The 13,419-nt window shown below is 32.5% G+C and overlaps 2 protein-coding genes across 3 annotated transcripts in view; one reads left to right on the forward strand and one right to left on the reverse strand.

Moving 5' to 3' along the window:
* Positions 1–13,419, reverse strand: part of LOC131947365 (uncharacterized) — a 253,332-nt gene that overhangs the window by 146,321 nt on the left and 93,592 nt on the right. The gene's annotated exons all lie outside the window — the stretch shown is intronic.
* LOC131947357 (uncharacterized) lies at positions 617–7,101 on the forward strand. Of its 2 annotated transcripts, none has more exons than XM_059308556.1 (7): positions 617–788; positions 1,672–1,770; positions 1,951–2,077; positions 2,379–2,510; positions 2,666–2,997; positions 4,104–4,158; positions 6,212–7,101. In XM_059308556.1, the coding sequence occupies exons 2-7, from the start codon at positions 1,672–1,674 to the stop codon at positions 6,601–6,603; spliced, it is 1,137 nt and encodes a 378-aa protein (XP_059164539.1). In that variant the 5' UTR covers positions 617–788; the 3' UTR covers positions 6,604–7,101. The 2 variants fall into 2 exon arrangements, with proteins under 2 accessions (XP_059164539.1, XP_059164540.1); XM_059308557.1 differs by having other exon boundaries at positions 2,672–2,997.

Raw genomic sequence — 13,419 nt, forward strand, 5'->3', positions numbered from 1 at the left:
AAATATCTTAGCAATTTAGTTTTTAGAACAAAAACATATATATTAAATAATTTTACATTGCATATATCAGAGTATAAATTACAAATGACATTAGTTATTGTTTGATAAACATGAATTTTATTGAAACATTTTTTTACTAGAATCAAGGTGTATGTTTGTTTTCTTGTTGTTTCTTATTAAGAGGTATTAAATTAAGAAGTATATTGAAATAGCAAATTCATACATTTAAGGACATGCATATCAACATTTGAAACAACATATGTGATGAGAAAATCAGGTTTTTAATATTTTAACTTGTATTAAGTTATTTTAAATGCACAATTGCTTTTACAGTTTGCATGTGAAATTTTACAGATCGTTAATGCAACTATTTATTCTACGCTGACGAAATTGTTTATATACATTAGTGAACAGCTGATGTACTACCTATAGTAGGGTACAGGCACCTACACATACACGATCAGCTGGCACATACTCGCCGTGTTTTGATCAAACCTTCACACAGTAGATATAGCTGATAAAGTCATAGCATGTGTAAAATTAATGATAACGCTAGTAAAATGGTGTATATGTTTATTGAAAAGATAAAGGACAGGAAATTAAGCCAAAGAACGGGTCAGTACAAAGTACACATACAACTCAGACATAACTACATGAAAGAGGTAACTTGTGTTATTGACGTGATATTTTGTTTATTGAAGCGAAGCGACAGTTTGTTTCTACTGGAACTAGAGTGTCTAAAACAAAGGCTAAACAACTGAACACTTTGTTTTATTATTCTGTCAAATGTGAGTATGCGCTTAAAGTGTCTAAGCTAAAGGCAAAAACAAATGAAACTTTGTTTTATTCTTCTGTCAAATGTGAGTATCTATATATATAATTCTCTTCTGGGAGACTCTAGAAAACAAGCTGTAAACGCGCTCCCTACCATCCCCACCCCTACATGGTCTTAGTGAGCTGTGGTTCACGCTATATTTACCTTCGTGGAGTCGGGTTTAGTGACGGCTATTAGGGGCAGATAATTTAGTTTGAAACGATTTTAAACGTTGGGGGGGGGGGGGAGGAAGGGGGGGGGGTTATGGTCCTTAACGAGCTACTTATAGTGTTTTAAAGAAATATTTTCAGTGTCAGCATTGGTACTGTCGAATTCACAAATTATGAATTACTGAAAAGTAGAAAAAACAAGAAGTAAATAGCGGCGTATGTTACGCCGCGGGCCGGCTCGTACATTTAAATTGTCTAAGCTAAAGGCAAAAACAAATGAAACTTTGTTTTATTTTTCTGTCAAATGTGAGTATACATTTAAAGTGTCTAAGATAATTGCAAAAACAGCTGAAACTTTATTTGATTCTTCTGTCAAAAGTGAGTTTATATTTTAAAATAGTAACGTTAATGTAAAATCCATGCTTTACACAAAAGCATAATTTCCATCAACTTCTTTTTACAAGCCTAACATGTTAGACAATTGACCAATCACAAGACTGCAAACATGAGTTAATGCCCTTTAAATGCTCTGAAATTCATTCGTGTTAAGTAATGTTTAAATAAATCAAGTCCATGTAAATAGACTATAAGAATTGTTTGATTATTCGATGTGAGGAAAAGATTCGTTATTTTAAAACGTCATTATAAATTCGTTCTAGTATGTGAATTCTATTTCTGTTAATTCAGATGCGTCTTAGAGTGCAAGTCAAATATGTTACAGAGCACATGCACTATTTAGAAGAAAAGATACACGTCATGAAACCTGTGGTTGAAGCTTTGCAAGGTGTAAGTGGTTATTGTCTCTCCCTGAATTCATCATTGACTTGGTGCTTTTTGTATTAAGCTTGTTGTAGATAATGATGGAGTATAGTATTTAAAAACCACAAACATTTAAAAAACACAATATTCTCACATAACATACTGACACACATTTTAACGCTAAGACAAAATGATTTATGTCAGCAGGCTGTAGACAAAAGTATGACTTGGTTAGAAGATAAAAGTGACAACGAATCTTTGACATACTGTGATCTATGCCAAGAACTTGAATCAGCTACCTTGACCATGTTGAATGTAGCGGCTCATATCTTAGGTAAATATTTTAAAATAAAAGTCTCTTTTATTTTAATTGATAATCTGTTAAATCTCAATAATTTAATACAAATAATAAAGTAAAAACTGGACAATTAAATATGTTTTGTATTTATTTAAAATTAATATATATTCATATTATCAAATAACATTAATAATTTATATCAATTCTAAAGAAAGTATTTTACATACAAAAAATAACACACAAACTTACATTAATAAATATTCAATATTATGTAAAACTACAAGTGAATTATTATTACACATATTTAAAATAATTTATGTTCTCTGAAAATAACTAGACGAAAATAAAGACATTGTTGAGAATGGAAGGTCATTTTCATCTCAGTCTACCTCACAAACAACAGCAACAGAAAAATGTGGCCGTAGGCAGTCAACAGATCAAATCATTAACGAACTTTATAAACCATCAGGTACTATAGACACATATTTTTTACAAAAAAAAACATTAAGTTAAAATAAAAATTTTCAAGGTGAATGATTCAAATATATTTTCGTAAAGGAAAAGTAGCATATTATAATGATTTTCAAACTTTATTTCTATTGTGATTGCCTTAATTTTATACAGCCATAGAAATATTAAGTCGACTTGAGCAGATAGAGACAGCCATAACTTCTCTACAAGACGTCAGTCGACTTGAGCAAATAGAGACAGCAATATCTTCTCTACAAGACGTCAGTCGACTTGAGCAGATAGAGACAGCCATATCTTCTCTACAAGACGTCAGTCGACTTGAGCAGATAGAGACAGCCATATCTTCTCTACAAGACGTCAGTCGACTTGAGCAGATAGAGACAACCATATCTTCTCTACAAGACGCCAATTACAAGTCTACAGATGACATATCAGAAATAAAACAATGGAGAGACAACTTTGTAACAGAACAGATTAACATGAGGGTAAACATTGAACAACTGACTAAGAAACAAAAGTAGAGTTTTAAAAACCTCAGAAAACAAATGATTGAAAAAGATAACAAAATAAAGGAGCTGAACGAAGTAATTAAAAGTTTAAAAGAAAAATAAATCAAGTCAAACAAAACACTAGAGAAAATGTCCTAGATATGAAAGAATATGAAAACAACTTACACAAAGTAAAAAAAGAAATACATGATCACACAGATAAAACAAACATTCTGGTCAGATTATATGTTTAGAAAAAGATAATAATAAAATATTGTGTTACTTCCGGGTTCGATTCAACTCAACAACGATTCGTTACACATATAGTATACATTTTATTTGGACCCAATTCTTCACATAACAGAGTATCCCACAGAGTATTTGAACTTGGGATAACAATACATCAACACACCGGGGTTAACAATACCTTAGGGTAAACTCAACTCAAGCACGCATTCTCCCCTAATTCTAGATTATTCTAAGCTATTTCTATCTAACCTACAACTTACCCGTAACATGTTGGTCAATACATACAAGGTAAACATTCACATTTATAATTAATTGGGTACACATTTATACACCTACTTTCAAGTTTACAAGTCTATATATTATAACCAAATTGTAACATGTAATTAAAAGTCGGTTGATTACATTTTTTGCCAGTCATACTTTTTATTTTGAAACTAACTTTAAGGGTAATGTTAATGTCAGCAATTTTTATCTGCAATAGAAATAGTCCAATTTAAAATAATCCATTTAGCACAATGTAATGTACAAACTCCTGCAACAAAAATTGATGCCTATTGACAAACTCTTTCAAATATTTAACCAGAACTTGGAAACTAGAGAAGAAAGAATAAAGAAGTAATATTTGTAATAGAAATATAAAAAAATAAATTGCAATGCATTCATTACTAACACCTTGTTATTAGTCCAATAAATACCCTCTGATTTCGTTAATTAATTTATATTTATAAAACAGCTTTAAATTCTTTTGTATTCTTACACGTTGCCATTTCCAATTATTGTCAGTATAGCTATTTATGTTAAATGTAACTATGTGATTGTTTCATTTATATAATTTATACTTTGTTTTTATTTAGATTGACAATATTGAAAATACTATTTCAAAGTTGTCCAAAGAAGTTCATCTGATCGGTAAGTGTGCTTTGAAAAAAAATGAAACTACATAAAGAATTATCTTAAAAACAATAATGATTTGAGGGTAAATATACTTTATTAGTGGTGATAATGTTACGCAACTATTACTATGACGTAACGATGCTAACCGATCTGTATTCAAATTAAAACTTTTGCTTACCTCTGTTCAATATCTCTCCTTTCTCTCCTTTTCACCACCCTCCCTACCTGCTAATATTGGCCATTATCTTTCACGGAAAGACCATAACGTGATGTTCGTTAGCCAGACAGACTATAACGTGATGTTCGTTAGCCAGACAGACCATAACGTGGTGTTCGTTAGCTAGACAGAACATAACGCGATGTTCGTTAGCCAGACAGACCATAACGTGATGTTCGTTAGCCAGACAGATCATAACGTGATGTTCGTTAGCCATACAGACCATAACGTGATGTTCGTTAGCCAGACAGACCATAACGTGATGTTCGTTAGCCAGCTAGACCATAACGCGATGTTCGTTAGCCAGACAGACCATAACATGATGTTCGTTAGCCAGACAGACCATAACGTGATGTTCGTTAGCCAGCTAGACCATAACGTGATGTTCGTTAGCCAGACAGACCATAACATGATGTTCGTTAGCCAGACAGACCATAACGTGATGTTTGTTAGCCAGACAGACCATAACGTGATGTTCGTTAGCCAGCTAGACCATAACGTGATGTTCGTTAGCCAGACAGACCATAACGTGATGTTCGTTAGCCAGACAGACCATAACGTGATGTTCGTTAGCCAGACAGACCATCACGTGATGTTCGTTAGCCAGACAGACCATAACGTGATGTTTGTTAGCCAGACAGACCATAACGTGATGTTCGTTAGTCAGACAGACCATAACGTGATGTTCGTTAGCCAGACAGACCATAAGGTGATGTTTGTTAGCCAGACAGACCATAACGTGATGTTCGTTAGCCAGACAGACCATAAGGTGATGTTCGTTAGCCAGACAGACCATAACGTGATGTTCGTTAGCCAGACAGACCATAACGTGATGTTCGTTAGCCAGACAGACCATAACGTGATGTTCGTTAGCCAGACAGACCATAACGTGATGTTCGTTAGCCAGACCATAACGTGATGTTCGTTAGCCAGACAGATATAACGTAATGTTCGTTAGCCAGACAGACCATAACGTGATGTTCGTTAGCCAGACAGACCATAACGTGATGTTCGTTAGCCAGACAGACCATAACGTGATGTTCGTTAGCCAGACAGACCATAACGTGATGTTCGTTAGCCAGACAGATATAACGTGATAAAGAATGGAACATTTCACTCAACCATAGTGCCAGTCTCTAGACCCGTGGGTTTCCGTCAGGTGTTTGTTTTCTCACCTGGTACATTACACCACCTGGTATGTCGGAGGTCGACCTACATCGGTCTACCCTAGTACAGTAAAACATTTACAGAGCTGCAGTTTAAAATTAACGAATTCTTATCACCGTCATTTCATGACTTTAAGTTTTTATTAATAAAATTGTGTCGCATTAAATCAAGGAATTAAATCTAAAATAAAATAATAACTCTTAAACGAAAAATAAATTCATTTTTAATATCTTATTATCTATTTTTTTTAAACTAACGTGAGAAAAAAACAATTGTTAATGTTGATTGTGCTTATCGTGTCACTAGTTTTATCAGAATCTGATATGTACAACAGAATCAAATTTGTTTTTTGTTTCAATGGATTAACCTTCTATAATTAAACTATAATGTGAACACATACAGAATGTAATACATGTATATAGAGTTTGTTTTACTTTTGGTGACTTATTACGTGACCTGCTACACTTGTATAAAATTAATTTGTTTAAAATCGTTTTAGATGATAAACTAAGAACAATAAAACTTAGAGCGGTACTAAACAAATAGTTAAAATTATTTTCCTAAAGAAAAAAAATATTGAAACTATTTCAAATGGTTAATGTAAATGTACATTGTATGAATTAAATTGTCAAATCATGTGTGAAATGAAACGTGTACATCATACATATGTTTTCTAATCAACAGAGTCACGTGTATGTAACAGATATGCTTGTCATGTACAGCTTGCTGATAACACACCTGTCAGTGTTGGATCAATTATTTCAAGATTTAGTAAAGTACGTGAATATAACGGTCAACATTTTAACCAAAGAACAGGAAAATTTGTATCACCACATGATGGTTTATATCTTGTCTGTGTGACTCTACATGAATGGGCAGATAAACGGATTGTAGTTGGCGTGATCGCGGAAGGCGTGTGGTGTAAAACTATAGAAGTGAAATGTGCCGCCACTAGCGCTGCTGGGTCAGTGGTTGTTGACATGAAGAAAGGTCAAGAACTTTACCTGAAAGTGGTTCAAGCAGAACAAGGCGCAAATTTATCCTTGATAAGTAGTTTTACTATCGTTAGTTTATAAAAGTACAACATATAACATGGTGGGTGGTAAATTCTCTAAACAATAAAATATGTAACCACCATGTTAAACACACGCGAACAACATACTATGTGTGTAGACTACATGTCTACAAACACTTGAATGGTTTACATGAAATTTGTTTAGTTATCATTTTGTTTGTATTGATTTAATATGATCACTAATTATGTTTTCTACTTGACCAACGTTATAGAATGTAAGTATGTAGGCCTACCATTGCCTTCACTGTATATGATGGTTTGTAAAAAAAAATAAAACGTATTTACCTTGTTAACAGAACCCTTGAGACAAACCAAAGAACTTCCACAAAGACGAATGTTAAAATATGTTCACTGTACATCATCAATATGTGCCCTATGTATCGAAAGTAGGCTATTAATCCAAGTTAGTCATTTGTAAAATAAAAGTTACAATTATTTTTATTTTACTACAAGTCTCTGTAATTGTGAACGCTACATTCGTTCAATAAATAAATGACAGCATATCTGTATTAAAACATGTTTTCCTTTATTTAGTAACACTGTATCTTTAAAATAACAAACATCAACACAAAAGAAAATCGTTACATCTATTAAACTAAATAATTATTTATATAATTACTTATATAAACATGTGTATGTGTAACAAAAAGTGTAACACATAATTGCTACAAGAAACATCGAACGTGAAATTAGAAGCACATGATCCATTATCTTTATATAAATTTAGTTGAATACATTCTAACCTTAAAATATCGTTATTTTCATTACACATATAAGACTTACAAAATCATTTACTGTTGATATACATCATATATGTAATGAATATATGACGTCAATTATATATTTTGATATATGAGAGATTTAAGTGTTGAGTGCTGTACCAGTAGACCGCTTATAACTTCTGTAACAGATTAGTGTTGAGGAGTAGAATAAAACAGGTTAGTTTATGAAATCTACATGATAATATTAGACATTGTTTTATTTCTACATCATTTCAAAAATAAAGTGTATAAGAAACGTAACCAGAGTGAGAAATTCTTGATCTCTTCCTTTTGCACTTTCATAGGGTACTGTTGTACGAACTCGAGGAATACGTTTAAAACTCCATGAAATATGCTAGACTGTATGAATATAACCCTTTCAAACTATATTTCTGGTCATTAACACAAAAAATTACTAGCCCACTCTTTTGTTTATTTGATATAGTCTAAACCCAAAGTACAGATGGACTGACCCCACACGGTCCACTAAGATCAGATGTTTTACCGTAAATGTGACCAAATATCTGACACACCGAGGAATACGTTTAAAACTCCATGAAATATGTTATAGTGTATGAATATAACCCTTTCAAAATGCCATAATGTTAAACTGTTTTATATTAGTTAGACATTAAGATCATTTTTATTATACAAATCTCAACTATAGTTTTCATTAAGTTATCTTTCTGATCATTAACAAAAAAAAACAACACTCGCCGACTCATTTGTTTATTTGATATGGTCTAAACCCGAAGTACAGATGGACTGACCACACACGGCCCACCAAGATCAGATGTTTTACTGTATATGTGATCAAATATCTGACAGACCGACAACGAGATAGGGGATCATAAAGGCTGGCAATCAAATTTGGTATATTCGATGCTCTGTACTTGGTGTTAGTGTTTGACATAACTTATTGATGTGTCTTTTACTAGTCTTTGAACAAAGCATCAACCCACGGACCTAGAACAGACCATGTTATTAATAGATTTAATTATGCCTTTTACGTATACAACTCTTTGGGCTTAGTTATTACAAGTATGCCACCTCACAAGCCCGATTTTTTTTTGTTTTACCTTGAAGTGTATCACGCAGATCAAGGCGCAGCGTTATCCCTATACAGTAGTTTTAGTATCGTTAGTTTATAGAAGTACAACACAAAACATGGTGGATGGTAAATTTTCAAAACAATAAAACATGTAACCAACATGTTAAGCACACGCTAACAACTTACTACATGTCCATAAACATTTAATGGGTTGTATGTTTTTTTTTTAGTCATCATTACACAGTTCCAACTAATTCAATGTGATCACCAATTAATATGTTGTACGTGACCACAATAAACATAACTTTCTTCTTCTTCGTTCTTAATTTATAGTGTTGGGAGGGATCGAGCCTTATCTGCCAGAGAGTTTGAACTCGAGACTTTTTTCGAATTTATCAACCATGAGCTTTTCCGACTCGACCATGCTTCCATCACAATTAAGGATTACGTGTCAATGGGGTATGCGCCATTGAGGCCATTGACTCCGATTTCAGCCTGCTTTTCTTTTTGGGTTTGCTTCCATAGCCTTTGTCCAATCAAGAACAAGCTAAAAGGCAGCAGTTGTTTGATTTTGGACCCCCAATAAACATACGAGATACATCAGGTTTTAAAAATCTTTTGTTTCTATGTATATGTGTATCATTGTATTTGTTAAAAACAAAACCTAGTTTGTGTGTGTAAATTTTGAAATTGAAATCCGCGTTTTCGGACAAACACAATGAACTATTAAAAACATGGAATAAGTTTACTGGGTAACTTAAATATGTGTGAGATATATTTTAAAAAGTAAATTATTGTTATGAATTTGTAAATATTTTGAAAGATACTGTCAATAACTTTTGTTTTGCTTCACGTTAAAAAATAAATAAATTACAGTTATTCTCGAAACAAAAACCGCTCTTGTGATTCTAGTGAGTAACAGTGTATGTGAATTAACACTTACGCAAACACACGCACACATAAATAGACTATACATAAGTCTGACAATATATAGACCATATTATATACATATATATATATATATATATATATATATATATATATATATATATATATATATATATATATATATATATATATATTATGCATGTTGGGCATGCTACCCTGTTACTAAGAGACCTATTGCTGAGCTGTGTTGATCCTAACACAACCGTTAATCAACTAATATCTAGACTCTTTCCATTTATTTATCTAAATTATACATACAGCACCGCCAATGTTACACAAGCATAATAAAAGTAAGAAACTTTATGCAGGCAGAAAGTTACTTCGCGTGTAATATGAACATCAGATTAGAGAAATAATAAGCCTTTTTACAAGCTTTTATTTAACTCACTTCCTCTGTCTGTCGTAAGTCTGTCTTGACGGAAACGCAGGAGTGAAAATTCGGACAGTTCTACTTGACCGACACGATTCACAGTTGGCACGTGGGTCAAGACATGAAGACAATGCAATCTGAAACTAAATTTGACTTAATTGGATGCCTAATTGATTTTTTATGAATTAATTAAAATTTGGACCGAATTAGTAGGCATGTCTAGCCAACTACACCACACGCGTCATCAATAGCTGCGCCATCACGACCACGTAATGGCTGCGTTCAAAAACCATTGCGCGCCTACTGAACGTGATATTCACTAGGCGCGCAATGGTTTTTAGTCATGTAACTCTATTGTAGATAAAACATGTAAAGTACTGAAAAAAAATTCATAAAAAACGTTTTAATAACAAGCTTTTATGTAATGATGCACTAAAAAGTAGAAAATAAATTATAGACTACTATTTAAATAACTATAAAGAAAAGCGTGGGTGTCTTCCTTAACATTAGTAAAGGTATCCAATAGATACTAAAGTGACCCACGCTTTTCTTTATAGTTATTTAAATAGTAGTCTATAATTTATTTTCTACTTTTTAGTGCATCATTACATAAAAGCTTGTTATTAAAAGTTTTTTTTGAATTTTTTAAAAAGTTAAAATAACTTAAATAAAAAGACATACAGTAAATAAGGAGATATATTTTGTGCGGAGAGGGGGGTCTGGCTTTAATTGGGGATTTAAAAAAAAATGCTTAGTTTATTTAGTTGGGTTAAGGTTTAGTGAAGAATGTAATTTTACGTAACTTAAACAAGGCTACTCGAGTTTTATTTCTTTTTTACTTTCTCGTATATACGATGTATAGAGAAAGTATTGTAATAGTGCAAAAAAAAATCGAGATTTAAAAAAAATGACGTTTTACACCTCATTGATACGGAAAAACATAATTTTGCAATCTTATCCGTATCTCTGTGTGTCTCTGTGTGTGTGTGTGTGTGTGTAAACACGATTACTTGAGTACCGTTACAGCTAGGTTGATGAAATTTCATATATAAGTATGTTATCAAAATCGTAGATCCGTTTCAACTTGTGAGCGATTTCCGATAACCGGAAGTGGTACTTTTCCTACTTTGAATTTTTCAAAAGCCTATAACTTGAGTACTATTTTAGATAGATAAATGAAATTTCACATGTAAGTAAAAGATTTAATTCCTTACCTTCTGGCAAATTTTGAGTAATTTCCGTTTACCGGAAGTACTAATTTACGCTATTTCCGATTTCTCAAAAAACGCATGTAAATTTATAAAGTACTAATAATATCCCGCACTATTATGCACATTTTATTAGGCGTTCACTTGGTGTGCAATTCTTTTTTTTTACGAGATTTTTATCTATTATAAAAAGTTTAAGTAATTAAAAATGGATTACACATATTGTCTGTGTCCTGAGTTGCCATTCCACGTAGATTTATATTAGAATATTCGTGAAAGTTTAGGGGAGATTACTCCCGGTTTATTTAATGAGAAATAAACCACTGTAGCTTACGTGTTTCGCACATCAAACAACTCGCAAGACCGTTAAGAAGATGATTCGCGTTAAAATTTACATCTGTTCGCCACAGTTAGGTCATCTGAAGTGAAATAAAGACTACAGCCTTTTTTTTTTAGTTTGGTGAGATTTCCAATTCCGTCTTAGATTGAAATATTTCTTTTAGCTAGATGGCACAATATTTAAAAAAAAACAAAAACAGACCTTATTCTATATTCCAATATAGTCGATTAATAAATAGCCGTTGCTACTAGTCTGTTTTCATCTTCTGTTCTTTGTCTAGTCGTGTTAATTAAGTTAAGTGTGATGACTTTATTTATTGTGCCTGTTTGATTGGTGGTTTTTAATACAAAACAGATCTACATCTATATAATTACTATCAATGAAGTAACATGGACCTGTCTACTTTAGTGTAGGCTACCCATGGGTCTAGTTGATGTAGAGGGGCAGCGGGTGGGGTCGTCCGCTGCCGACAGGAGGGAAGCACAAAAAGCGGTAAAAGTCAATTTTAATAAGCTAAAGTTTTGAAGTGTAAAAGATTAAAGTTAAGAAAGAAATTAAACGAGTACAAGTCTTTATTCAAATGCTTTCTACATTGATTGGGTAAACGTGAAGTACACTCTTAAGAACCAGAGACCTGGTAAGATCGTTTACCATCAAGATGGGAGGGGTGGGTGTGTGCAATTCTGTCGGCTTAAATCGGAATGATTTATCCTGGACTGGTAGATGACTGTTATAACATTTAGAAAAGAAACAAAGCGTATTGTGTAACGATAAAATAAGAAAAAAAATTGGTAGGGGTGCGTCGCTTCTTTGCCAAGATAAATGGGGATGATTTATATCGGAATGGTAAGTAGATAAATCATTATAAATCTTAGAATTTTATGTTTTATTGCTGATGTCGCAAACGTAACCAAAAATAGCTTCTTAAATTATTCTAATATGTGAAATAAACTGTTAATACACATAAAATAGTGAATAATAAAACTATTAGCACTTTTGTAGCTTAAATTGACTATTCATTTAGTAATAATAATCATTATAAGTGGGCTGAATTAATGAAGACACAATTTTTGTCCATGTGCTTGAGTCAACGGAGTGTGACGTCATGAAAAAGTTAGAAAACTAAAGTATAAAACTATTTACGCGAAAGCTGACAATATTTCTGCTTGTGGATCAACTGTAGTTCCGATGAAGAAAGGTCAAGAACTATATTTTAAAGTTCAACAATCATGACCAGGGTCTTTTCTGCAAAAAGGAAGCAGTTTCACTATTTTAAGAATTTAGCTGAAAGTAATATAGTGTATTTCTAAACCAAATATTTAAAATCAAAATATTATCTCAGTTGAATATTATCATAAGTGTTAATTCTCGCTATGAGCTTATAATTATATTTATACACTGAAGAGGTAACGGCGTGGCTATGCAGTAGAGTAAAAGGCTGCTAACTCGAAAGTCTCAAGATAGAATCTGGATCCAGCAAGTTCAGCTTCCACAAGTCCGCTTAGGTCTAATGTCCACCTAACTCAATAACTAAAACTTCTGTTCATATGCCGAGGTCATGAAATACAAGAACTCTTCATCGTCTGCCTAATGGATCGCTAGGATTATTTACTTTATACACTGAAGATATCATGACTGTTTTATAACTCTATCTAGCATTACTTTTACTTTATATAATATTAAGACTGTATATTTGTAGTATTATTAAGTCCTTAATAAGAAAATAATGAAAAATGGATGCAGTAAAACTAATTTGACAATCATAGATATTACTCTATACTTGATACATATAAATGTATTTTGCAAGTTTAACATTTCTGTTTGTATTGCAAATATATTTTGTATTATTCACGGTGAGTCTAATAAAAGTTAGCTCAAATTATAAATTGGTTAATATCTATTGCTGTTCCATGTGTTGTAGAAAAACCTAATTAAAGTGGTATCGCTTTAAGCAATAGTTTGTGTACGAAACCTATCTTCACTATAGACAGATAATATGCAAACATCTCAAAACCATATCGAAATATAATGTCAAGTTCTTTTCTCCCAAATATGTGCCGAGCACTACATTAACTAACAAACAATGTAAAGAAGGTGGGTGGATTTCTTGGTTGTGAAAACATGAAATGATCAGCGTGA

This window comes from Physella acuta, unplaced genomic scaffold (assembly GCF_028476545.2).
Source record: "Physella acuta isolate Inbredline_101_S28 unplaced genomic scaffold, ASM2847654v3 ptg000592l, whole genome shotgun sequence".
In the NCBI taxonomy this organism is placed as follows: Eukaryota; Metazoa; Mollusca; class Gastropoda; family Physidae; genus Physella; species Physella acuta.